The 27,190-nt window shown below is 40.3% G+C and overlaps 1 protein-coding gene and 1 pseudogene across 2 annotated transcripts; one reads left to right on the top strand and one right to left on the bottom strand.

The window, feature by feature from the left end:
* Positions 1-791: 791 nt before the first annotated feature.
* On the top strand, positions 792-26,289 carry LOC118494999 (annotated as a pseudogene).
* Positions 5,645-12,110, bottom strand: LOC116057095 (zinc finger protein 425-like). Of its 2 annotated transcripts, XM_036001033.1 has the most exons (3): positions 11,708-12,110; positions 5,915-6,752; positions 5,645-5,830 (listed from the first exon to the last, which is right to left on the bottom strand). In XM_036001033.1, the coding sequence occupies exons 1-3, from the start codon at positions 11,799-11,801 to the stop codon at positions 5,731-5,733; spliced, it is 1,032 nt and encodes a 343-aa protein (XP_035856926.1). In that variant the 5' UTR covers positions 11,802-12,110; the 3' UTR covers positions 5,645-5,730. The 2 variants fall into 2 exon arrangements, with proteins under 2 accessions (XP_035856926.1, XP_031165360.1); XM_031309500.2 differs by having other exon boundaries at positions 5,649-6,752; positions 11,708-12,108.
* Positions 26,290-27,190: the final 901 nt, after the last annotated feature.

The raw sequence follows: 27,190 nt of genomic DNA, 5'->3' as shown, positions 1-27,190 counted from the left end.
CTTATAAAATAAATGAACAATGTGTATTTAAAAAGTGTTTAATGATGTTTAGTAACAGTGTGTGTAGGGGGGGTATATGGGTGGAGACGAGGGGATGTCAAGGGTGGAGGATTTAAAAAAGAATAATGAATTACAACAATACATTATTGATTAGAAGCGTGTTTAGAATGTTTTTAATGAAATAAATGAACACTGTTTTTAAAATGTTTCAGAGCACAGAGGGGGTGGGGGTGGAAAGGGATGAAAACATAACTTTCATGATGTTACACAATATTTTGTATGTTTTAATCTACTAAATGAACCATTTTTAATGTATGTAAGATGCTTCCTAAATGTTTTTACAGTACAGAGGAGTGGGGTGTAGTATGTGAAGAAAACATTTTTTGTTTAGCTGTAATTTTTCCATGTCCATGTTCTTTAACCCGGAAGTGTGTCGGTTTGTCTTGAAGTGGGCGGGGCTAATAACGGTATGTTATTTTAAGCATGCAATTGATATGGGTTGATCAGAAATTGTTATATTTATTGCTGATTAGAAAACTATTTACATGACAGCATCAGCATTGAGCTTCAGATCAATGGTCTTGATCACGATAACAAACAAACTACAGAACAAGAACAATGAATACAACACATGCGGTTGCAATTATGAAGTAAAATGTAATGAACAAGAGTTTTTATACTCAACATAACTTTCTTTTTTTAACTTTTAATTTTTTTATGATCAGTGTGATTTATTTATTTTTTGTTCTTTTTTTTTTTATTATTATTTCCACACCAGGTATGTGTGTGTGTGTGAGTGTGTGTGAGTGAGTAAGACAGAGAGAGAGAGAAAGAGAGAGAGAGAAAGAGAGAGAGGTGGGCGGGGGGGACTGTGTTCTACGGATCAAATAGTCCGACGCCGTTTTTCAGATCTGTTTAGAGCCAGCTGACGGTTTAAAAAAGAAAAAAAATCTCCGACAGGCAGAGACGCAACGCAAGTCGCATTCTACCAAGCACCACGTCTGAACAAACCCCACGTTTACCAGAACTCTACTGGTTAATAAGTAAGTACTACAAACCAAAGTAAAAAACAAACCTGAAGCTGAAGAAACCCTAAACGTTAACGGAAAAGACCCGCGAACCTGAGTGAGTGACTGAGGGAGAGACAGAGAGAGAGAGCTGTTCTGTGTGAGTGAGCAGAGCGGGACACAGCAACACAATAAATCTGTATGTGTGTAGGGGAGGGGCGCTGTAACGACTAGCCTATCACAGAACGCAGACACAGTCAGCTACCCAATGAGGATTTTTATTCAATCCGAGCACAGATATTGACTCGTATTACTCGTATAATACTCGTACTCGGCAAAAGTGCTTTATCCGAGTATCCGGCTCAACTCTAATAAAAATAACATTTTTTCTTACAAACTTGCTTGGCTTTGATGTATACTATACTATTATATATTATATTATATACTACAAGCTGTGTGCTTGTATTATAAATATATAAATTGATTAAAATCAATGGTTATATAAATTTATTCTTTGAAATGTGGGGTTTTATTTGTAAAAGTGGAGATAGAACCTTATAATTCCAAACAGAATCAGAGCTCTCAGAATTATAAGGTTCTATCTCCATTTGGGCCATCTTAAAAAATCCCATTTCCAAATGTGCCAGGATTTTGATATTCTATCCTTAAAGTACCCGTAGGGTGATGGTCTTGTTGAGCTATAATAGTAGATTATACTACATAACAGTTTTGCCAGCTGGGATGTAAAAACTTTGATGCTCAATATCTCAGACCTACCCTAAACGGAGATAGAACCTTATAATTCTAAGCTCACGATAATGGTCTGGGTCACTGCTCATCCAATTCCCAGGTCCTTCAGCATTAACTGCCCTTGCTCACCTACAAATGGAGAGAGGAGAATATACATCCCTGAAAATGTCAGTGCTGAAGTGCCTGGGATGATGACTTTGGAGAGGAGACTCTTTCAGGTAAAGGGACAACACATAACACCAATGGTATAATAATTCAGAGGGCCATAAACAGTTATACAGCATCCTTACCAGACACATTACCCAGACAGAGAACACGAGAGCGGTCTGTTCATCCTCCTCCACTGAATCTTTCAACTTACACAAGAGGAAAGCAGTCTGGTCCACAGAATTTTGCATTGAAGATCGAGCTCCAGTAGGACCAATACAGATATGCCGAAACTACTGGTAGAAGAATTGATGCTGCATTCTTTTTACTGAAAGTACCTGAGGCCCAGGGCAAAGTCCTTCCTGGATGGACAGAGTTTAATATCATGTTGAAGACACAGTCCTACCATCTACATATGTCGGCTACCTACCAGCAATTGACGCCAGCCCGACTGATCTCAACACTGTCTACACCATCCTGAGCCGCTCCACTGCCATTGCTGACAGCTTGGAACAAAAATAAGTTGTTTTAGTTATGGATCAAGCCATATATGCCAAGGCCCAAGAGATCCATTGGCAAAGAAATTCTTACTCTGAGAGAATTGTAGTGAGGATGGGAGAGTTCCACACATCAATGGCATATCTGTCATGTATAGGAAAGTTGTATGGTGATGCTGGCTTTCAGGACATCTTGATTGAGTCTGACCTGGTGGCCGCAGGCTCAATCGATGGAGAGATCTCCGGCCATCACTATAACAGGAGCATACGGGCTCACAAACTCCTGATGGAAGCACTCCAGAAACTGTGCTGGTGGGCATACTTGGACACATTCACACAAGAACAAAATGCAGCTGCTTTAAAAGTGGCAACAGATCTGCAGGAGTATTTTCCCAGTGAGGAGTCCAAGGTCATGCTAACATCAGACACATTTCAGCAGTTACTGCAAGGTGATGAAGAATTTGTGGTGAAAAACAACTGTAACCACACATTCGCATTTTGGAGCACATACCTTGACATGATGGAAGACTTGCTTCTTTTCATCAGGGCAACAAGAGAGGGGAACTGGGCTCTCCATTTGTCCACAGTGCAAAGTATGCTGCCCTGGTTTTTTGCTTGTGACAAAGTAAATTACGCCAGGTATTTGACGGCATATTGGGCTGAAATGACCAACCTGGAAGACACACACCCTTCAGCACACCAGCAGCTTCTTTCAGGTGACTTTGTGGCACAAAGACATCAAAGTCATGGTTTTGCCGGCACCGCATGTGATCAAGTCATTGAGCAAACAGCCAATCGTGACTCAAAGACAAAGGGATGCATCAGTGGGTTCTCTCTGAACAAACAGAGAAAGTTATAACTGAGATGACAGACAAATGTAAATGTAACTCATTACTAACCACCACTTTCTTTAGGGAAACAGATGTAAAGAAATTCAAATTCAAACACTGATTTATTCAAATAAATGTATACAAAAAAAGTATTACAATTCCTAAGAAACACAGTGCTTAGTTACCAAAACTGTGGCAAATATTGAAGTACAACCTTTAACTGCAGTTGGCTGAGCTTTACAACTGTTTCCTTGTTATCCAACAGAAATTGAACAGATTAGAAGCCTTCTGTGATCACGCATCACCCCCACCCCTCCTCCAATAGTAACAAGGTTGAATACTTTGCTTGAGTTTCCTAACTGCTGTTGCCATAGAGCTGTATGCTAGAAAACAAAACAAAGACATAACTGAATTACAATGATTGTGTATTCATTTTAGCTGAAAAAAGCTTATTTTAAGGTCTGTAGCAGCCTTAACCTCTTAAGAAACTTGAAATTCCATGCTTTTTGGTCTAAACGTCATACCCAAATTAAAAGTGGTACAGCTCCCATATACTTTGACACTCATGGCTGTGCCTGACATCATTGTAAAGGTAACACTCTCAAGTGTTTGTTAAGTGTCAGGGTGATTCTAGGTCTTACTGACACAGAGTTACAGAGGCTAGAATGGAGTTTTTTTTATTTCTGTCCAAGTCATACATCTGTAAAATTATTAAAATACACAAGGCCATAGCAACATGTCTCAGCTTACTCCAGAAGCCAAAAGACTCAAAAATGGATTTTATATGAATTGTTTTCTCCAGATATGTCTGTCCGTTTTTCTTATTTCAATCAAAGTTTCAAAGTGCAAAGAAAAAAGCTAATAAATTACAAAAAACACTCCTCAAATACACAAACACACCCACATCAATCACACATAAACTTGAAATAACTATTTACATAAATATATAGAAATAAGTAATTATAAATTGCACAGGGTGTGATATGCTTATAGGAGGCCCTGTTTTTGTTTTGACACAGCTACAGCCATCACAGGGTTAAAATTTCAGTGTCAAGTTTGGTGTCTATTGAATTGTCTGCTCATTGGCTAAAAAGGTCTTGTAGCATTTAAATCTAACTGGTCCGAGCAAATGTCCCATTATTTTTTCTCATTTTAATGCTCTTATCAACATGATACGATACTTTTAAAAATGGTGCCTGAACCGAAAGATTGATATATATATATATATATATATAAAGGGTATTTTACAATAACTTTGAAAGCACCATGAGGCGAGTGTTTTTCAGATAACGGCAGCTACAGTCTGGTGTTAGAATCCTCTACAGTGAAATACAGACACACTTTTACACCATTTAGCTGTCAGTATTTTAACCGTGTTTACTCCAGCTGCTAGCTAACAGTAGGTTAACGTTAGCTGCTGCTAAGTGTAGTGTTGACTAGCGTCCCGTGCGGCGATGTTTTCAGTTCCCTCTAACGTCCGTTGTTGGAACATCAGAGAGAAGCGCAGGCATTTCAGTGGCACCGAAATACGCGTTGCTATTCAGTCCGGTAGATAACGGTTGTTAAGAAACCGGTGCCGTATTAGCACCGCGTCTCGGACCCCATTCAAAACGGTGATTTTCGCCGAAAAGCGACTAGTTTGCAGGTATGTACTACTCTTTGGCCGGCTCGCAAGCCCAAACAAGTGTGTGCAGCGTGCCTGTTGTTTTGTTTCCGGTCTAGCTAGATCCTGTGTGTTACTAGTTGTTGCAGCATGTAGTTTGCTAGGCCAAAAAGAACGTTAATCACGCAATAAAAAAATTGACACCGTTAAAATGTGTTTGCGTTAACGCCGTTAATAACACGTTTAACTGACAGCACTATTTATAACAGTTGTATAACTGCTATAAATCATCTAATGCTTTGTGTGTGGGCTTAATTGAATCATGAGAGGCTAAGCTTTCAATTGTTGTCGCATGGCTGTACATTTTGAAGATTTAATGCTTTAAAGTTATAAAAATGTTTATGAGTGGAGGTTACAGCAACGTTACAGCGACGCCACAGCCACAAAGTGTGCCGTCCACAAGGGGTGGGGGGAAAAAAATCGATACAGCATAATATCGCAATATTTTCCGTGGCAATACTGTATCGATACACAGGCGACAAGTATTGAGCTTTTATTATATATGTGTTGGTCAGTCTGTCTGCTTGACAATCCCATTTTGCAGCAATACAATTGAAGTGAGATGAACAAACAGAGAAATATATATCTTTTTAGATAAAACAGATGTTGACAAAGTTTACTTTTGGGGACATCATTTGAAGTTGGAAAAAAGGTAATAAATTGCAATATATCACAGAATATTGCAATATGTTTAAAATCGCAATAATATTGTATCGTGATGATATCGTAGCGTGAGACCTCTGGTGATTCCCACCCCTACCGTCCACGGTACAGTGAACCTAGAGAGGATAAGTCTGACAGTTTATAGCTGATTAGTGTTGAACAAAGACTTGAACTCAGTACTTGACTAATTGTCTCAGCGAGCACCTCTCACCAACACACTTGTGACTTTTGACATGATTGAGCCGAGAGAATCTTCTGTCACAAACTGAACAACTAAATGGTTTCTCCCCCGTGTGGACAGTTAAGTGTTGTTTCAGATTTCCCTTTAGTGCAAAACTTTTACTACAAACTGAACAACTAAATGGCTTCTCCCCCATGTGGACAGTTAAGTGTTGTTTCAGATTTCCCTGTTGTGTGAATCTTTTACTACAAAATGAGCAACTAAATGGTTTTTCCCCTGTGTGGATTCTCATGTGTTTAACCAAATCGCTAGGCGTACAGAAACTTGCTTTACAAACTGAGCAGGTGTAACATTTTTCTTCTGAATGAAGTCTCATGTGAGTCGTTAAGGACTTCTTCAGAAGGTATCTTTTACCACAAACTGAGCAACTAAATGGTTTCCCTCCTGTTTGGACTCCAGAGTGTTTGTGTCGATGTTTCTTGTGGCCAAAGCTTCCAGCACATTCAGAGGAGCTAACTGATGTGTTTCCAGTATTACATTCCACATCACTTACAGCTACTTCATTGTTTTGCAGAGGGTTTAAAATTGACTGAGGTTCCCTAGTCTCCTCCCAGTCTACACTGTCATCAGTCTCAGATTCAGAGTCTGAAGTCTTGTCATGAGTAGCTGGTTGTAAAGGACTATCTGGATCTGAGTTCCTGATTGGTTCTGGTCCTCCACAGTCCTCTCCATCAGCTTCTGTTCTCTCTGCCTCTCTGTTCGACTCAGTTTGAGTCTGTGAGGACTGAGCTTTCTCTTCATCATCTTCTTCACTCTTCACAGGGACAGAAGTGAACGGGAACTTGATATCAGCCTCCTCCAGCCCTTGAAGCTGCTCTCCCTCCTGACTGGTCCAGAGTTCCTCCTGTTCCTCTTTAATGTGTGGGGGCTCTGGGTCCTCCTGGTCCAGACTGGAGCTCCACTCCTGCTGCTCACGGGGAACCTCTGCTTTCACCACTGACAGCTGCTGGACGTCTGAGGAGAAAAAGGAAATAGATGCACAGGTTTTATGGTTTTATGTTCATAGCTGTGCTATGCATTTTACCTGAGGGAAATAACTTCAAGATCAAGATTACTTTATTTATTTGTCTCGAGGGAATTTGTCTTGGACATACAGGCTGCCACATTATACTACATACAATTATAAAGCAGTAAGAGTATGTAAAGTTCATAGTACAGACAAGTGTAGACATAAAGTCAAATTTAATGTTTTTAAAGACCTTTTTAAGACCACCAACAAATATAGTTTAAGACCCAAAAATGTTGGAAAAAAATATTGAGTCATTAATAAGATTATTAACTAACTTAATAGCTTATTAATATCCTTTTAGTCCTTGTGTATCCTCAAAATCAAAAAGTACTCAAGTAGCCTTGAAAAGGCACTCTGAATGGGCAACTAGACATGTAGAACATGCTCAAATCAGCATGACCAACATGACATCATGACTTGGCGTAAACATACACGCCACTTTCCTACGCATTTTGAGCTATCCGCTTGTATGTCTATGCTGTATACAGTGGATGGCAGTCTGCAACGTCACAGTGTAGCCACGTGGCATGTTATCGCTACGTGTTACTGTGACGCTACGTGTTATCGCTACGTGTTACCGCTACGTGTTACTGTGACGCTACGTGTTATCACGAGGCTACAGTTGGGTTTAGGAAAAGAACAAACGTGGAAAGGAAACATCACACGCGGGACACGAAGGAAACATCACACGCAGGACACGATCCCATCCTCCACCCCGACTAACCTCCCTACGTGGATTTTTGCCCTTTCATACAACTCGCTACGGCATCAATTCACATGCAATCGCAATGTAATGTAAGTCAATGGAGGCCAAACGGCGTTGATAAACAGGCTAAAAACCGAGTATGCGTCTTGATAACACGCCAATAATGGCGTACGAATTGGCGTGTCATACATACGCCACTTCATGAGATCAGTCTGGCATGACAGCACACCCAGAGCCATTTGAGCACACCTGGCTTATCATTTAAAATATTACTCCGCCATTTACACGTCAACATCACAGAATTGATTCAAAAACTATTTTTGAAACATCTGTATTCATGAAAATTAACTCAGGAGCCACAGTGGGACACAGAAACTCTCCCACATATTTATATTAAGTGATTAATCGTTTTAAACAACTCACGCTCTTTTCCTTTTGATTCCATGTATTTTAACTTGAAACATGAACTTCTTTATTAAAATATTTGAAAAATATCAAAATGTCATAACAAGACATACAAAACATGTGCAATAGAGCATAGAACAACATAATAAAGTGCAATGAATGGTCATAATGCAACAACTAAGTGTCCCCAGACTTATAGGCATCTTTTCAAAAGGTACTGTGCAAAAACAACAACAGTGTTTCTAACAGTTGCGTGACCAGAGACGTTTACAAACCCCGTAAATAATGGAGATGTATTTGAAAGATGGAGACAGCTTAGAGCCCAAAAGGACGCCAAGTTGGATAATTTCCTCCTGTTAAAGGTATTAGCTTCAGGCTAATTTATCACGGCTACTAGGGACGGGCATTTTATGTCATTTCAACATTTGTGTACTCACATGGAATTATATAGTTAGAGTACCCGAGTTGGTTACTCGCAAAAACAATTGAGACACTGCCAGTAAAGTGATCCCGACAGGTCCTGGCTAACCGTGGCTAACGCCGCCATGCTAACCTTGCTAATGGCTACCGTTACCCGAGGACCAGGCAAGCGGGCCACGGCTGTTTACAACGTGTAGCCAGTTCAGCGGCTGTAGCCGACAACGGTGAGTTATTTGAAGCCAATAGAGGGGGCTGTAAATCGGAAAGAGAGGACCGTGAGTTTGCAGTGAACATGCCGTTGTTTAGGTCGGGTAGAGTTGACTGACCGTTGCCTAACATCACCACTTCCACCTGCTGTTAAACGGTACACAACCGGCACAGGTCGGTGTTGTGAGCGGCCAGTGCCGCCGGTGGATCGGTTTATGCTGCTGTACCATCAGCCACTTTTCTATCTCGACGCTATTGAATATCCCATATCGGTCTGATGACAGTATAACCAGAGTGTGAACAGAGAGAAGAAGTTAAAGGGAGTTTCGACAATTTCTTCGCTGTTTTCTCACAGGTTTCTCTATAGAGCTCCCCCTACAGCTTTGGAATAGATATTTGGCAACACTGTGTAAAAACTTGCTCGGTCTGTCTGCCGTTTCCTCTTTCTCTGTTTCTCCGACAATGCTGTGCTAGCTTTCTGCTTCTTTTTTGCTGGCTCAGCCATGACGATAGTGTGAAAAACTCCATCGCTACCTTGTTAGCCGGTTCCTGGATGGGGGCGTGTATGTGTGCAGTGCCTAAAGCAATTACATCGCGAGACCTGATATCACGTGATACTTCCTGACGCCTTCAAAATAAAAGTTCTTAAGCTTATAAAAAAATAAGTACAAGAAGTTGGTTACGTAAACTTAGCACAAAAAGTAAGGACATTTGTGTTTGGTAGATTATTTCTCTGTGGTAACAAATGGTGCCCCATTTGTAAGGAACATGCATTTGTGGGATGAGCAGCAGCACTGAGTATGTGGGTTGCGCCCATGAAAAATTTGCCAAATCTTCTCTGCCAATGTCAAACAGGTTATTTTGTTATTGCTATTGACACTTGTTTTGAGCTTCTGGTACCCCCAGGTGCTGCCAATCAGAGATATAGAGATGAGATTCTGCAACCAGTGGCAATCCCATATCTCCACAGTCTAGGACCGAACTCTATTCTCCAAGATGACAACGCTCGCCCCCACAGGGTGGGGTTTATCAGAGACTACCTCCAGAATGTGGGAGTGGAGAGGATGGAATGGCCTGCTAGCAGTCCTGACCTCAACCCCATTGAGCACTTGTGGGATCAGCTTAGGCGTGCTGTTCGTGCCAGAGTGACCAACACAACCACGTTGGCTGACTTGCGACAAATGCTGGTAGAAGAATGGGATGCCATCCCACAGCAGTGTGTGACCAGGCTGGTGACCAGCATGAGGAGGAGGTGCCAGGCTGTTGTGGCTGTGTATGGTTCTTCCACACGCTACTGTTTGTGAAATGAATAAAATAATTTGTTGTTAAAATGCCAATGTCTTGTTTCTTCAAACTTCAATCATCCAATCCATGCGCCTGTGTGTAAAGCGGTCGCACAACAGCTGAAATGGCATACTCCTTCATAGTATCCTTCAACAAAGGAGGAATGTAGCACAATATGGATGTGAAAACAGTTATAATTAGCCTATGTGACATTACAATTTGTTTTGATTAAAGTCAACAAATAATCGTGATCTCAATATTGATCAAAATAATCGTGATTATCATTTTGGCCATAATCATAATGCAGCCCTACAAAAGATGTATCCTGGGATTCATTCAAAAATACAATCTACTTGAAAATGTGAAAAACATATTTTTTTTATTTGCCTGAAAGACAATTCTATTGCTAATCGCAATGATTGCTGAGTCCATTGTACAGAAACATTTGGAATAGGGCTGTTGGAACCAATGCCGAAATTCGAATATAATTTGAATAGTAAAAAAAAAAAAAAAATCAATACTATTCGAATGCTTAAATAACTATTTGAATGTGACTTTTTTTTATAAATATGTTGGCTAACGTTAGCTAATCTCCCTCTTCTCGCCTTGGCCTACCCGCATGTGTCACTCATGTCACGTCTTATGAACAATAACTTAGCGGGAGTGAGAAACAAGGCATTGTAAGGTCTAAGATAACGTTAGTACAACATTACGGAGCTAACGGTACATACGGAGTAACGTTAGCACAACATTACAGAACTAACATTAGTACAACATTACAGAACTAACGTTAGTACAACATTATGGAGCTAACGTTACGTACCTAGTACACAGGGGAGTGACAGGCTGCAGCTGGAAATCGTAAGAAGGAAGGGAAATAGTTTTAACATGAAATCAAAATCGACTTCCACCGAGCCAAAGTGCGTTATTGTTTTCTAACTGCGTCACGAGGTAAAGTAACGTTAGCGTAGCTGGGAGCTTCATGAAGGCAGCTAAAAGTAATGTTAGCTGCACTACAGTTGTCAGAGTTAGCTTCTACTTCATATATTACCTTTTAATAGCTGTATTCTAAGTAACGTGAAAATCTGCAAGAAACAGGTTGCTTTTAAATCACTAAAATAGTAGTGACAGCACCGTTTGGCTTAGTTATTAATGCCGTTAGCATCATTGTTACTCACCTAGCTAGTTTATGACAAAACTTTTCGGCTTTCAAACATGATGTAATTGTGCTAACCGAGCACTGTTAGCCTTTACAATAAAGCTGCTTCACTACACATGTTGATAATGTTTCGTTACAGAGTTCTCTGTTGATTTGTGTTTGTCGCTGTGTGCGTGGTGGAAAATGAATGTAAACAAAGTTGCGTGCAGGTCCCCTCAAGGCCAGGCTAATGTTGGAAGCCCCTCTAGTGGACGGAATGTGTAACAACAACCACATGCTTGTACTGCCATCGACAATGCATGAGCCTGAGTAGTGTAGTACATATTATTTTACAGGCTCCAATTGAACATTGAATAATAGAATATTATTCGAATATTAAAAAGAATGATTGATAAAATGATAGATAGATGAAAGAATGGTATTATAGAGGAAGATTGACAGCTCTAATTTGGAATGGTTACACAGCTCTAATTAAAGTGCAGTAACAGACATAACACCCTCCGTATGTCCTGAGTTTAGGAGATTCACTGATAGAGGGATGAGCTGAAACCAGAGAATGTTTGTCACAGGGGGCATATTTATACCTTTAATAACTTAACTACATTTCCTGAATATACATAGGCCTACACTAACAGTTTCATTTGTACATTTACTTCAGTATCGGTTGTGAATACTGGTTTCCCAGCAGATTAAATATATAACAATGAAGCTGTACCAACCTGCTCTGTGTAACCGGACTTCAGGGTTTAAAACAGCGTCCAGTAGTTTCTGTTGTTGGTGATTCTCTTTTGAACTGAACTCAAGTTTAGACATTTCTACTCGCTAAATCACAGCAACGTTTCCTCCAGACAGACTGGAGGAAACGTTAAAATCCGTTTGCTTACTTTGAAGTGCGCTGTGTATTTACGTTCAGGTCCATGTACTCCCAGCTAGCAAGCTAACTTCATTAGCTTCGTAGGACACCAGGAGATGATTCCGAGGTTCAAATAAAGGGAACAGCACAGAGTCCATTTAGACAGGTTTATCTGGACATTGTGGGTCCATGAAACATTTCGTCTCTCTTACTAGCGCTGTGTGGCCGAGTTCAGGCTCTGTCCAGCTGGCATGCTACGTTAACTTCCGTTGCACTGCTCAAGTTAGCCACGGTAAGTAAAAGTACTTCCGGTACCACTTCTTCAGAATAAAAGTTGCGACACTTTTATCCAGTTTATGATGCTTCTGCAGCAGAATGTCGCCTCTGAATGTTATTTCATACAGTTTAGTATATTATTGGATTAATATTACTGATACCTTAACTTAATATGTAGGCAGTATTTTCATGTTTAAGTTTAATCCTTGAATCCTGTACTTCTGTTATGCTACACAAATCTACATTTAAAAATAGCTTTTATGCAATGTATAGGTTATTTTTTAGTCTGATTTTACCATGAATTATATTTTAACCGTTGCTGCTAACATTAGGTCACGTTGTTTGTAGGTCAAGCTTAAAGCAATGTGGAGAGTTAAAATGGTGGCAAACAAAAAGTCAGATGTGGCACGTGAAATTGCTTCCACTGCAGAAAAACTTTTAGGATTCAAGGGGATCAATCCAAAGGAATTATGGGAATTTACTTATACTCAGGACAGTGCAGATCAAATACCAAATGGGAGTCAACACATAGAGTTGGACGACAGTGAGGAAGAGGAAATGGATAGCAGACATGATGAATATGATGGTGATTAGTGTCCTTTGTATTATGTTTTACATAATGCAGTGGAATGCTAGGAGTCTTATTGCGAATGGGCAAGAGTTTAAACACTTGATAGATTGTCTTGGAGAAAAAACAGAAATTATTTGTATTGAGGAAACTTGGTTTAATCCGAGATTAGATTTTATAATACCAGGGTACAAATGTGAAAGGAAAGATAGGGAAAATACATCAGGAGGGGGTTGTGCTACATTTATTAGAAATGGGATTCAGTATAGAAGAATTGAAATAAAAACAGTGTTAGAGTATGTCATTACAGAAGTTTGGACTGATCGAGGGAAAATCTCTATTGTGAATTTATATAATCCGTGCATTAAGCTAGAAGAGAGTCACTTTCAGGAAATTGTAGATAAAATTAGTGTACCGGGGATTCGGGTTGGGGATTTTAATGCTCATAATGAACTGTGGGGAGGTGAGAAGAGAGACAGAAATGGTCAAATTGTAGAAGATTTTATAGATAAAAATAATTTAATTGTGTTAAATGATGGTCGTCCTACATGGTTTAGTACAAGTCGGTCAATGACATCTTCCATAGATATTACAATTGCATCAGCAGAGTTAGCATCGATCAGTAGGTGGGAAACAATGGATCTTTATACAGTGGGAAGTGACCATGTGCCAATAATTAGTAAATTCAGTAGGTGTCTGATTGAGGAGCCAGTTCAGTGCTCCCTGCGGCTTAATTATAAAAGAGCTAATTGGATCAAGTTTGAGGATCGAGTCAATATGGGATTGTCAAGAATAGATAGTGAAAAAGGAGTAGATGAGTGGAATAGGTCTCTTAGTGAAGTGTTGTGGGTTGCGGCAGTTAAGAGTATCCCTAAGAAAAAAGTTCCAGTAAGAGGAGCAATGGTTCCGTGGTGGACTGATGAATGTAATTCGGCGGTCCGAGATAGGAATAGGGCATATAAAAACTTACGGAAACACCTATTAGAGAATTGTGCTGTTGAATATAAGAGGCTTAGAGCTAAGGCTAGACATGTAATTAAGGAAGCAAAGAAGCAAAGTTGGAAGGCTTTCTGTAATAAGTTAGGACCGGATACGCCCTTAAAAAAGATTTGGAATCTAGTTCATAGAATGACAGGTATCTTTCAGCAGACAGAAATTCCTGTCCTCCACTGTGATGGAGATGAAGCTGTAAATAATAAAGGGAAAGCTAGTATGTTGGTCAAGCAATTCCAAAAAGTACACAGCTCCAAAAATGTAGATGATGTAAGCAGGAGAAGGAGGTGTCAAATATCAAGAATTAATATGGCTAAATTGCTAATTGATTGTGATAATTCTGATGATATTAATGTATTTTTTTCAATAGATGAGCTAAAGAAAGTTCTTGCTCAGGGTAAAGATACCTCGCCTGGCAGAGATGGGTTGGGATATCAATTATTTAAAAATTCTGGAGATTTGTTAGGAGAAGAAGTTCTTGCCCTAATTAATAATGTATGGGAGAGTGGTTGTCTTCCTAAAGAGTGGAAACATGCTGTAATTATTCCAATTGTAAAACCAGGGAAAAAAACAGATAACCCAAGTTCTTATAGACCAATTGCATTGACCTCTGTTTTATGTAAGATTATGGAGCGCATGATAACAGATAGACTTGTGGATAAACTGGAGAAAAGTGGATATTTTGTGGAATATCAGAGTGGATTTAGGCAGGGGCGGTCAACAATGGATGCTGTTTTAGATTTAGATACTGACATTAAAAAAGCCATCGCAAATAAAGAAGCCGTTGTTGCAGTGTTTTTGGACATTGAAAAAGCTTATGATATGCTTTGGAAGGAGGGATTGCTCATTACACTTTATGATACGGGAATCAGAGGAAGAATGTTTAATTGGATAAAGAATTTTTTAAGTAATAGGATAATTCAGGTAAGGGTGGGAAGTGAATTATCAGAGGAGGTTGAGATAGAGAATGGAACCCCTCAAGGTAGCGTTATAAGTCCGGTTCTTTTTAATATACTAGTTAATGGTATGTTTAGCAGAGTGGGGAAAGAATTTCGGTTTTCATTGTTTGCAGATGATGGGGCCCTCTGGAAGCGAGGGAGGAACCTTTCCTATATTTTTGGTCAAACTCAAACTGCTTTGGAGAGGGTATCTGAATGGGCTAATGATTGGGATTTTAAAATATCAATAGAAAAAACAAAATACATGGTATTTGGACATAAGAAGAAAATGCCAACCCGGCTGTTACAAATATATAATACAACTATTGAAAGAGTTAAAAATTTTAAATTTTTGGGGATGTGGTTAGATGAAAGACTGACATGGAGGAAACATATTGAGATGGTTTCGTCTAAATGTGGGAAAATAATTAATGTTCTAAGGTGTGTGGCTGGGTCTGATTGGGGGGCTGATAGTGATTCTATGATGATGATATACAGAGCAATGATAAGATCAACTATTGATTATGGTTGTATGGTATATGGGTCAGCAGCCCCTTCAGTGATTAGTCAACTTGATATAGTCCAAGCAAAAGCCCGTTTCGTACAACTCCAATACCAGCGCTATTAATAGAAACAGGGGAGATGCCGTTAGATATAAGAAGACATAAACTGGGGTTGAAGTATTTAATGAAACTAAAAGGACAGACTGGGAAATTACCAACAAAAAAACTGTTGAATCAGCATTGGGAGTTTATGGGAACAGCAAGATTGGTCAAAACAAACTTTACAGAAACACTTAAATCTATGGCAGATGAAATTGGTATTGTGAATTTGAATGTGTGTCCACCAATATGTCGTTCAGATGTATCTTTGTGGTTGATTCCAGATCCCATTGTTGATTTATATTTTTTGAAAACAAGCAAAAGAAAGATGTCAGAGGGGGTAGTGGAGGAGATAAAAGCCCGTCAGTGTCAAATGTGGGGAGGCTACCTACAAATTTATACTGACGGGTCGAAGGATCCTGAGAGCGGTAAAGTGGCTTTTGGTATTAGTATACCTGAAATAGGTTATAAAAAAGGCTGTAGGATTCCAGATCACTTATCAGTATTTACTGCAGAGTTGGTGGCAGTTCTATGGGCAGTAAGGTGGGTTGAAGATAACAAACAGGAACATCTGTCATATGTAGTGATTCAGCTGCATCCCTAATTACAATTAAAGGTACCAAATCTAAGTCCAGACCTGATTTGCTTGTTGAAATTATGCAAGTGTTGTATAGAATTCATAAAGCAGGGTATGAGGTGGGGTTTATGTGGGTTCCGGCGCACATGGGTGTGGAGGGTAATGAGGAGGCAGATGAGGTGGCAAAGAAAGCAGTGCAGGAGGAAAGAGTTCAAATCAATGTGCAGTATGGGTCACCAGATTACGCAGAAATAATTAATAGGTCAGTAAAAGAAATGTGGCAAAATTCATGGGATTGTGAAAGGAAGGGGAGAACTTATTATTCAGTACAAAGAATGGTAGAGAAAGAAAGATGTGCTTATAGATGTAAGAGAAGAGATGCAGTAGTTTTATCCAGATTGAGGCTTGGGCATTGTGGGTTGAGGAGTGGGCGGGCTCTGATTAGTAAACATCCTGATGGAAAGTGTGAATGTGGAGACAAGGAAACAGTGAAGCATGTATTAGTGCAGTGCAGGAAGTACTCTCCTCAGAGGAAGAAACTGTTCAGAGAACTGGGTGCAACTGGAGAAATTGTTTTTACTTTATGCACTTTATTGAATTTGGACAGTTGGAACAAATTGAAGAAACTGATGGAGTACTTGCGACATATTGGAGTATATAAAAATATATAGATAATTACTTTTAATCAAGTTGTGAATAGCGATTGGTGAACAGCGGAGGGCAGCAATACGCCATAGATGCGTCTAGTCTGCCGGAAACAAAAAGAAGAAGAAGAAGAAGGTCAAGCTTAAGAACTTTTATTTTGAAGGTTAACCACCAAGTTGCAGCACAACCGGATGTTATTCTTTGAGAAATATGGCACCTAACGTGAGTAGAAACAGCGGAGTCGGTTTCCGTCATTGTGTGAAAATGTCTAAAGTCCAGATGCTGAGAGCGTTGGTGGAGCAGCGACTAACTGCGGCTGCTGAAGAGATATTTGGGCTGTTTGAAAGAACGATAGCAGAGTACGAGGAGGAACTTTGTAGTTCAAAAGAGGAGAACGAGCGACAACGGGAGCTACTGGACGCTGTTTACAACCCTCAGCTTCGGTTCCACAGAGCAGGTTTGTTACCTTAACTTCTTCTCTTTATTCACACTCTGGTTATACTGACATCAGACCGATATGGGTCAACTTTTAGGGTTCTTGTCTCCTGAACTGTTGGTCATTCTGGTTGAGTAAACCATGTTCTAACACTCTTTTATAAAGTGATTTATTTCTGACGAAATGCTCCAGTGGAGTGCAGTATTTTCACAGTGTGGTATAAAATATATTAGCACTTTTACTTCAGTTAAGGATCTTAATACTTCTTCCACCACTGGTTACAAGTTAAAGTCCTGCATCATAAATGTTACTAAAGTAAACCTTTGTAACTAATCAGAAAAATATACCTGAAGTATTAAAATGTCCCCTGTGACTGTTATACTGTTATATACAGTGCTGCTCATGAGTATAGGAACCCATGCTAAAGTTGACTAAAAAGAGGAATAAAAAAAATCATCTTTTGTAAATTGATCTTAATGCCTTAATTGAAAAAAATAGGAAAAATCCAGCCTTTGAGAACACCAGTTTTCTTTGTGAATGAATAATGTATCTTAAATAAATAAATGTTCTTCCTTAAAATACAGGGGGCATAAGTATAGACACCCCTATGTTAAATTCCCATAGAGGCAGGCAGATTTTTATTTTTAAAGGCCAGTTATTTCATGGATCCAGGATACTATGCATCCTGATAAAGTTCCCTTGGCCTTTGGAATTAAAATAGCCCCACATCATCACATCCCCTTCACCATACCTAGAGATTGGCATGGGGTACTTTCCATAAGATCATCTCTCTATCATCTCTTCACATGGATGTTTACATTGTAAAACAACTACAAAGGCAAAAGAAAAAAACTAAACAGAGATTGAATCTCACAGAAGTGTATTCAAATCACACAATAATAAAGACGACTTTTGGATTTTGAAGTGTTATTCCAAGTCTTGACATTCAGGGGAAACCCAAATAAACTCTGTAACGTATACAACACACATATAAAAAAATTGTGTGGAAATATTTTTTCCAGAAAAGTCCATATGCTTTTATTTAAAAGTTAGTTGTGTCCAATGAATTTTCTGTCTGCTATGAGACATCAGTAGGCCAAATCACATTCATTTCCACATCCAGGGCTTCATCTGGCCTGCCTGTGTCTGCCTACTTACACACACACACACACACACACACACACACACACATATATACACACACACACACACACACACACACTGAGCAGTATAAACTATGTCAGTGACACCAAAATTAGCTCTTAGTATCTCCATTGTTTACAAGCAGCTGTTCTAGCTGTAGCAAGTCTGTGTTAGAGCTGCACATTACCTAAGTTGTCTGCCAGGGAAATCACAACACACATGATTACGATTATGTTACAAGGTTGACAATCCTTTTTCATCATTGACGCGAGGAAAAGTATCCTAGACGTCGTTCTAGCGATATGCACAACCATGCTATGGTTAGCCAAGCAACTATAAAACTTCAAATTTACACAAATAGGCAGCATTACCTTTTCAGAAGAAAGCAGGCAACTTCGGTGTCCCTTTTAAAATCCTTGCTCCTTATGAGCTCTTTCCATCTTGGAAAAGCCACTCCAATATTAACTTTGGTCTTGTTGCTTTGCCTGTTGCGTTGTCATTTTAATTCTCTTTTTAATTTCCTTGGCGATTCCGTTATATTCTCCCCTTCCCTGGCATTTGTCACTGTGCCACTGAGTTTAAAAGTGCAAAAGGCGGAGGTATTTCCCTCTTTGACTGATACATTTTAAAGATTGAGGCGCAACATGGGGGCCGTCATTCGAGCAAGTCGCTCATATGTATTCTGAATGATTCTGAATGGCAGATTCTACACGTATGAGAATACTTTGATTAGTTGGTGGAAGTAATTACACATGAATGAGCACATATTTGTGAAAGAACAAAGGGTTTCTTGCTAAGAATCAACTCAAACAATTAATTTAAGTCAAAATTAAGATTTTGGAATGTTACAAACTCCAACACAAAACTTTGGTTAAATGCTTTAAATAGAACGGTCACATGACTAAACCGCTGGGAGTTTTAAATCGACCTATAATGTTGTTTGTGTAAGAGGATGTCTTGCAGCGGTGAAGCCCCTCATGACTCACAGAACAACAAAAAGAGCAAAAAACTAACATGCTGATGCTCTGTGTTACTGAAAATACAGAAATATAAATGTATGTTTCTCTCTTTCAGACCACACTGAGATCCCGCCCCCTCCCGACAAAGTGGCCCCGGCCCCGGCCCCGACGCTGCTCATCCAGGAGGAGATTTGTTCTGAGATCTGCCAATCGACAGAGCGGTTCACCCAATCGCTGGGCGGCCTCTCTGAAGTCCCGCCTCCCTCACCCTTCTACACCAACAGCTACTGCCAGACCTCGCCTGAGCCCTCAGGTGAGCTGCTGCACCTTTTTATTAACTTTTTTTATCAGTCCGGTGCGGACTTATGTCGGTCGCCCAAGTGGTTCCAGAAAAGTGGATGCTGGTGTCCACGACAACGCACCGAACATTTTGGTGGCGCGACCAGTAAAAGTCAACAGCTGTCCTAGCCTCCCGGACGTGTAAACTGGGACAGTGTTGCCTGCTTGTCGGTGTGGAAGAAAAAGTTCTCTCAGGTCCAAACCAGTGGCTGGTTCAGATGAGTTTTATTCACTGCGCAGTGGAGACAGAAGTTCACAGGAAGCTGTACACTCTAAGAAATACATCCGTATTTAACATAAAAGAAAAGGTTCTGGCCGCTTCATTACCTGGAATTTTGCCACATCTTGTTTATCTACAGTTATACAACAGAACATTTGAAAAAAAAAAAACCATTGGAAAAAGTGTCACAAAGGTAAAAAAAACAAAAAAAAACGACAAAAACTTCGACCAAAATGTTGGAAAAAGTGACAAGAAACTCGAGAAAAAAAACGTTCTTTCTAAAATTCTATATGGACAGTTTCTTTTAAAATATACAGACATGCTTCTGTTATTACACAGGTATTTCTTAGAGTGTAGGATCATCTCCAGAATGTGTTTCTAGTCAGGGTTTTATACAAAGTTACAGGAAGCAACAGAATAAAGAAGCTGAGAAGATATTCACTCAAAAGACTATCTGAGTAGATTTGCATAGACCCAAAACCGTCTGCTCAAACTATTTAAAAACTGTCCTTTGTTTAAACAAGGTGTGAACACCGCTGGAGGCGGGTTGGGCTTTAAGCAATTATTTAATAAATTAGAAACTTTCAACATAAGGAGGGGTATAAGAGTTTAGGGAATGGATAGAATGGGGCTCACTCGGCGGAAAAGATACGTGGACCGGCAACGACTATTTGTCTGTTGCTAGGGAAACTAAGTCTCTGCTTTGTGATCCCACATATCTGCAGATCTGTGTCTGTAGCTCTCATGCTTGACTTATCAAAACATATTCGTTCGGGGCGCTTGGATAGCTCAGTTGGTAGAGCAGGCCCATATATAGGGGTTTACTCCTCGACGCAGCGGGCCCGGGTTCGACTCCGACCTGCGGCCCGTTGCTGCATGTCATTCCCTCTCTCTCCCCTTTCATTTCTTCAGGTGTCCTGTCAATAAAGGCCTAAAAAGCCCAAAAAATAATCTTAAAAAAACCCAACATACTCGTTCAAAATAGTACTATCATCTCATTGATTATTGTGTAGGATCGGTGTAAAACCAATTTAAGAATACGCGGGGAAGAATAATTGGTGGTTTTGGTACCCTTTTTAGGGACACACGGAGGATTTCCCCAACACCAGTGTTTGGCAAGCTATTGGAAGTTTAGTGAGCTAAGCTAACGCTACCAGTTATTCAACAGTAAATGAAGCTTTACTACACTGATGCTAACGTTAGCCCCCAAATAAATGTACCAAGCAATTACCTAACGTTACATCAGTTTACTACATCAAGGCTATTTTTTAAACATCTATGTTACGATACACGTCTGTGTTTGGCCGTGGAAGCAGTGATGCAGCAAGAAGCTGGGAAAATGTACGCTGGTTTGCTTGGACGCTACCGCACTCAATAAATATTGTAAAAAAGCTAACTTAAGATACTGACAAGCTATTTGATTAAAAAACAGCAACGCTGTAGTAACGCTACTGCCCAACTAGGCCTGTAACAATTTCAAATTATGCTGGACAATTAATTGTCTCAAAAATAATTGCCTCTTTTAGTGAAATTATTTTATTTATTTATTACTTCTTCAAACAAATTAAAAACGAAAACGAATTTCGAAGGTGAAAATTAATATTCGAATTAAAAAAAAAAAAGTGGAAAAAACCGCTCGCGGTAGCAGAGGCTGTCTGGCTGTCTGCTTTGCGAGTGGGCGTGCTAGCGCGCCTGAGGGTTCAGGGACAGGTCACAGGAGTCGCACTGTCTGGCACAGCGTCACTGCTGAAAGTTGACTTGTCTTGCATGGAAGATGGCAGAAAGTGCAGAGCCAAACTCGACCGCATCAGAGAAAGCGATTTTAACCCCCTAAAATCTAAAAAGCCATGTCTGGAAGTACTTTGGATTTGGGTCGGTAGGAGGTAAAATAGTTGAGCCGCGAGATAAAGTTGTATGCAAGCTTTGTAAAATACAGTTAGCGTACCATTCGACCACTAGCAACATGAGGTCACATCTCGAAAATGTGCACCCAAATGAGCATGGCATAATGTGTGGAACTCCAGCTAAACAGTCACGTCTTGACACGTATTTTGCACCGCCTGCCACAAGCTCTTTGTCTGCAACACGACAAGAGGCCATAACGGAGAAATTAATTTCGTTCATTTGTAAGGACATGAGACCAATCAGTGTCGTGGATGGGGCAGGCTTCAGGGAGTTCTGTCAAGCAATGGAACCGAGGTACCGTATCCCTATGCTACAACTGAATAGATATGCATGAATAAAGGTTAAATGCACTGCTTCCACTGGTTTGATTATTTACCGTTTCACGTCAAGGAAAAGCTCCATGTTTACCACAGCACAGCTCGCTCGGAGCGTTGAATGTCGGTTCTATATAGGCTACTGTGAAACTTCAATTAATGTTAATAATATTTGTTTCAATCACTGAATGAAGCCTGCTATATTTGGCACAATAGTCGCGACCTTAAATTGCTTGCACAAAACTCTTGATCAGCACACAAAATGTGTTTATTGTTCATTTTAAACCGTTATGCGCACAGCCGCACATTGCGCAGAGAGCGTGAGGGCGAGAGAGAGAAAGTGCTCGAATGAGCGAGCGAGCGTGAGGTCTGCGGTCTTGGCCATCATTTGATTTACTTGTTTTTGTGTAGTTAATACGTTGTCAAATATGTTTAAACTTAAATAGACTACCTATACCAGAAGTTATGTCTCTTTGTATTAATTTGTCCTGTTATTGACGTAATGCGCGTCATTGACAAAATGCGCATGCGCAACCAGATGTTCGAATAGTTCGAATATTATGTGTTTTTTTAGAGGGAATATTCGAACGTCATTTTTGAGCAATTTTGACAGCCCTAGTCCCAGGATACATCTTTTGTTATATATCACGGTTATGTGACCCAGATACGCAGGTTCACAACCTACGAAGTACACCACGTCTCTTTATTGTCATAAAACATTGTATTTTTCGCTTTAATGAACAAAAGAACAGAGTTTTAATTTCTCTGGCTTTAGACGGCTGCAGCCCAGGATGTTTGGAGTTGCTATGGCATAGCTTTAGCTAAACAGTCCTACGTATAATCACATATATAATTACAATTTGGCCCATCTAAACAAAATCAACAATTACCATCAACAGTCATACCCCCTTAGTACCTTAGCTAATGTTAGCAAACAAGTTGTTATTTCCAGATTAGAAAAATAAAAGCACAATCCCCCAGGCAGACGGCTCCTCTCTTGAGCATACGTTGTTCTGGTGTATCTCCTCTAACTTTCTACTCTGTTATTGAATGTGCAGTAGCGACCGGAGCCTCTCCCAGCTTAGTTATGCTACCTGGCTAGCTAGCAGCTGTAATGTTACCCAACATGCCTTTCGGCGGTGTACATTTGTAAATGTAAAATTATTAGTGTTAGAAATTGTTTAAGTCACAAATTGTTGTGTGCTGTTTTATCCTGCTAAAGAGAGTTAGTTGTGGGTTATTAATTGTTGTGTTATAAAGTTACTACCATGAGTGAGAAGGGTGCGCAGTTAACAGGGGTCCTGGTGCTGCAACGGAGAAAAAAACAACCCGTGGATCTGTTAATTTTTCCGATCCCCGATCCAGCTATTTTGTCAATATCGGGGCCGATATCCGATCTTAATATCGGATCGGTGCACCCCTAATTTCCGCTACTGCGTCGTCATTTAGGGTAACGTTACTAATTACCATAGTAGATTAAACACCACAGACGGACTAACTACATTTCTTAAACACATGTAAATGTGCTTCGTGGATTTTTAACATTTGAAAGGCTTCCCACGATCAAATTCACGTGAGCAAGCGATATTTAAAATGCGTCATTCCGTTCATAGAACGCTCCCTATCAACGTTTTTTTTTTTTTTTTTTTTTTCAGAGCTCCGTAAATCACTGTCTGATCACGTGCCTCCATGAGCCAATCAGAGTTGTTCCCTGCACCGGGCAGCTTAGTTTAGATGTAGACAGTCACAGAGGACAGAGAGTAACATGAGGAAAATTCCACAACAGATAGCAGTCGGTCATAAGTCGGTCCCAAGGTTTACCAGCTGTCAGCATTTTAGCCGTGTTTAATCCAGTTACTACTGTAGCTAATGGTAGGCTAACGTTACCTGCTGTGTAACGTGTTGTTAGCGTGACATGCAGCGATGATTCTGGTGCCTCTAACGTCTGTTTTGGAGCATCAGAGCGCAACGCAGACATTAAAGTGGCACCGTAATGAGGCACCGAAATCCACGTTGCTATCTTGTCCGGTAGATACTGGGCACCACATGCGCTGTTAACGTGAACAGAAAATTGCATTGTCTGTATCTTTTCACAGCAAACGCGCATGTGTGGAAAGCGGTCGCACAACAGCTGAAATGGCATACTCCTTCATAGTATCCTTCAACAAAGGAGGAATGTAGCACAATATGGATGTGAAAGCAGTTACAATTAGCCTATGTGACAATAAAATTAGTTTGGGTTAAAATCAACAAATAATCGTGATAATTAATTGTGATCTCAATATTCATCAAAATAATCGTGATTATCATTTTGGCCATAATCTTGCAGCCCTAGGCCATCGGGCAATGCTTAATGTTGAACTAGTGTTGTATCGGACCATAATTGATCCGTGGTCCGTACGGATCAACGTTCGTGGTTTGGAATGCATTGTGAACCATGTATTAATTGCAAAGTTCATGATAATAGTGTGAAATGCATTTTTACTGTCGCTGTCTAAAAGTAGGCTGATAAATCTCTATGGAGGGTTGCTGTGAAAAGATAGAGGCAATGCAATGTTCTGTTCATGTGAACGGCGCATGTTAAAAGCGGTTCATAGAGCCGGCTACAGCTCTGTCGCTTCAGCTGCAGTTGGTAGTTGAGTTACCAGAGTATTGGGGGCGTAGAGCCGATAATACAGCACCGTTGCCTAAGTGACCGGTATCTACTGGATGGAATAGCAACGCAGATTTCGGAGCCTCATTTCGGTGCCACTTAAATGGCTGCACTGCTCTCTGATGCTCCGAAACAGACGTTAGAGGCAACAGAAGCATCGCTGAATGTCACGCTAGTTAACACTAACGTTACACTTGGCACCAGATAACGTTAGCCTGCCGTTAGCTAGTAATGTTAGCTGGATTAAACACGGTTAAAATGCTGATAGCTTAACGGTGTAAAAGTGTGACTGTATTTCACTGTAGAGGAATCCAACACCGGGACATCAAACAGTCTGCAGTTAAAGACACAAACAAGTGGCCAGGTTGGATCAGTGGGTAGAGCAGGCGCACATATATTGAGAGGTTTATGCAGAGGTCCAGGGTTCGAATCCGACCTGTGACAATTTCCTGCATGTCTTCCCCCCTCTCTCTCCCCTTTCTCACCTAGCTGTCCTGTCAAAAATTAAAGGCGGAAAAGCCCAAAAAAATAATCTTTAAAAAAAAAAAGAAAAAAGACACAAACAAGCAATTGGCCACTGGTGTTGTCGGAAAAACAACAGATGGGACTAAATGGTGCGTTTACTTGAAACTGGTAAACCTCATGGTGTGCTCAAAGTGATCGTAAAATACTCTTTTCTCATCTGTTTTTGTCATTTAACAGCAATTTACTGGTGAAATAACTTCCAGATGGTCTACAATCGGAACTAGTTTTGGTGTCGGTTAATGAATAAGCGTCAACATGACATTACAGTTTTCTAACAGTTTTCTCCATGTGCATGTATTTCCTTATTCTCCTCAGACGTCCAGCAGCTGTCAGTGGTGAAAGCAGAGGTTCCCCGTGAGCAGCAGGAGTGGAGCTCCAGTCTGGACCAGGAGGACCCAGAGCCCCCCCACACATTAAAGAGGAACAGGAGGAACTCTGGACCAGTCAGGAGGGAGAGCAGCTTCAAGGGCTGGAGGAGGCTGATATCAAGTTCCCGTTCACTTCTGTCCCTGTGAAGAGTGAAGAAGATGATGAAGAGAAAGCTCAGTTCTCACAGACTCAAATTGAGTCGAACAGAGAGGCAGAGAGAACAGAAGCTGATGGAGAGGACTGTGGAGGACCAGAACCAATCAGGAACTCAGATCCAGATAGTCCTTTACAACCAGCTACTCATGACAAGACTTCAGACTCCTCTGAATCTGAGACTGATGACAGTGTAGACTGGGAGGAGACTAGGGAACCTCAGTCAGGTTTAAACTCTCTGCAAAACAATGAAGTAGCTGTAAGTGATGTGGAATGTAATACTGGAAACACATCAGTTAGCTCCTCTGAATGTGCTGGAAGCTTTGGCCACAAGACACATCGACAGAAACACTCTGGAGTCCAAACAGGAGGGAAACCATTTAGTTGCTCAGTTTGTGGTAAAAGATACCTTCTGAAGAAGTCCTTAACGACTCACATGAGACTTCATTCAGAAGAAAAATGTTACACCTGCTCAGTTTGTAAAGCAAGTTTCTGTACGCCTAGCGATTTGGTTAAACACATGAGAATCCACACAGGGGAAAAACCATTTAGTTGTTCAGTTTGTAGGAAAAGATTTGCGCAGAAGCAAAGTCTGGAAAGACACTTGATTGTCCACACAGGGGAGAAATCATTTAGTTGTTCAGTTTGTAGTAAAAGATTTGGAAGATCTGTAACTCTGAAACAACACTTGCGCGTCCACACAGGGGAGGAATAATTATTTGTTAAAGATGCAATATGTAATACTGACAGCTAGCGTTTGAAATTGTTACTGTAGTCCAAATTCAGAATACTGGAGAGAGCCGACTCCTCCTCCTCCCCAGACTCAAAGTTTACAGGGTTGACAGGTTGAGAACGCTAACAGGGCTCCAGACTAACTTTTTTCACTAGGAGCACAGTGGCCCCCAACTGAAAAGTTTAGGGGCGCAACCAGAAAATTTAGGGGCACACACCATAAATCAACATGCTATCCAAATATTCACATTTCTACTAATTTCCACTGTATTACTAATCAATACTTTGATAATAGATGCAGAAATTACAATGTGCTGTTTCAAATTCACTGTCACTTTTGAAGATGCAACATACCGAATACCTGAAATTCGGTTCCGTTACCCAATGGTACCTTTTTTTTTGGTACTTTCCCTCTATAATTACAAAACAATTATTTCAGTTGTCAAACCTATTTATCCTATGTACTTAGAACATGTTATTTTATTAGAATATGTTACACTCTAAAGAAATTAAACAAAAATAAAAATAAAACCCCTGCCTCTCTCCTCCCAAACCCATCCCTACAACCTATTAAATTGAATAATTATTCATTTCTTACTCACTGTAACTTTTATTCTTGTATTTGTACATTCTTTTTTAGCCTGTTTTATTTTCATGACCGTTTTTAATTGCTCTTTAATGTTTCATGTAAAGCACTTTGAATTGCCTTGTTGCTGAAAGGTGCTGTAGAAATAAAGTTGCCTTGCCTTACAACCTCAGCCTGTCAGTCATTCACCAGGGCACAGAAACCACTGTCGTTGTGCCTGCTTAGGAAGTGTAACCTCAACAGCACCGCGACTGCTTTCGGCTCTACATTATCATATCGCTGTCTGCGTGAAGTTTTGAAAAACTGTAACCACACTTGAAACCACTTTATCGGCATTTCCGTGACTCACTGTGACTTCAACAAAACCGCAGAGCCAACGTAGTTTGCACCGTCCGCAGCTATGCGTGTGTGTGCGA

This window comes from Sander lucioperca, chromosome 5 (genome assembly GCF_008315115.2).
Source record: "Sander lucioperca isolate FBNREF2018 chromosome 5, SLUC_FBN_1.2, whole genome shotgun sequence".
NCBI lineage: Eukaryota > Metazoa > Chordata > Actinopteri > Perciformes > Percidae > Sander > Sander lucioperca.
The sequence above is the reverse complement of the archived record's forward strand: the minus strand, read 5'-3'. Positions and strand labels throughout refer to the sequence as shown.

Bases quoted from the DNA above. Each gene is read 5' to 3' on its own strand.
- LOC116057095 (XM_031309500.2), bottom strand. From the start codon at position 11,801: ATGTCTAAACTTGAGTTCAGTTCAAAAGAGAATCACCAACAACAGAAA. The intron at 6,753-11,707 runs GTTGGTACAGCT...TTTTCTCCTCAG, and splicing joins AGTCCGGTTACACAGAGCAG to ACGTCCAGCAGCTGTCAGTG.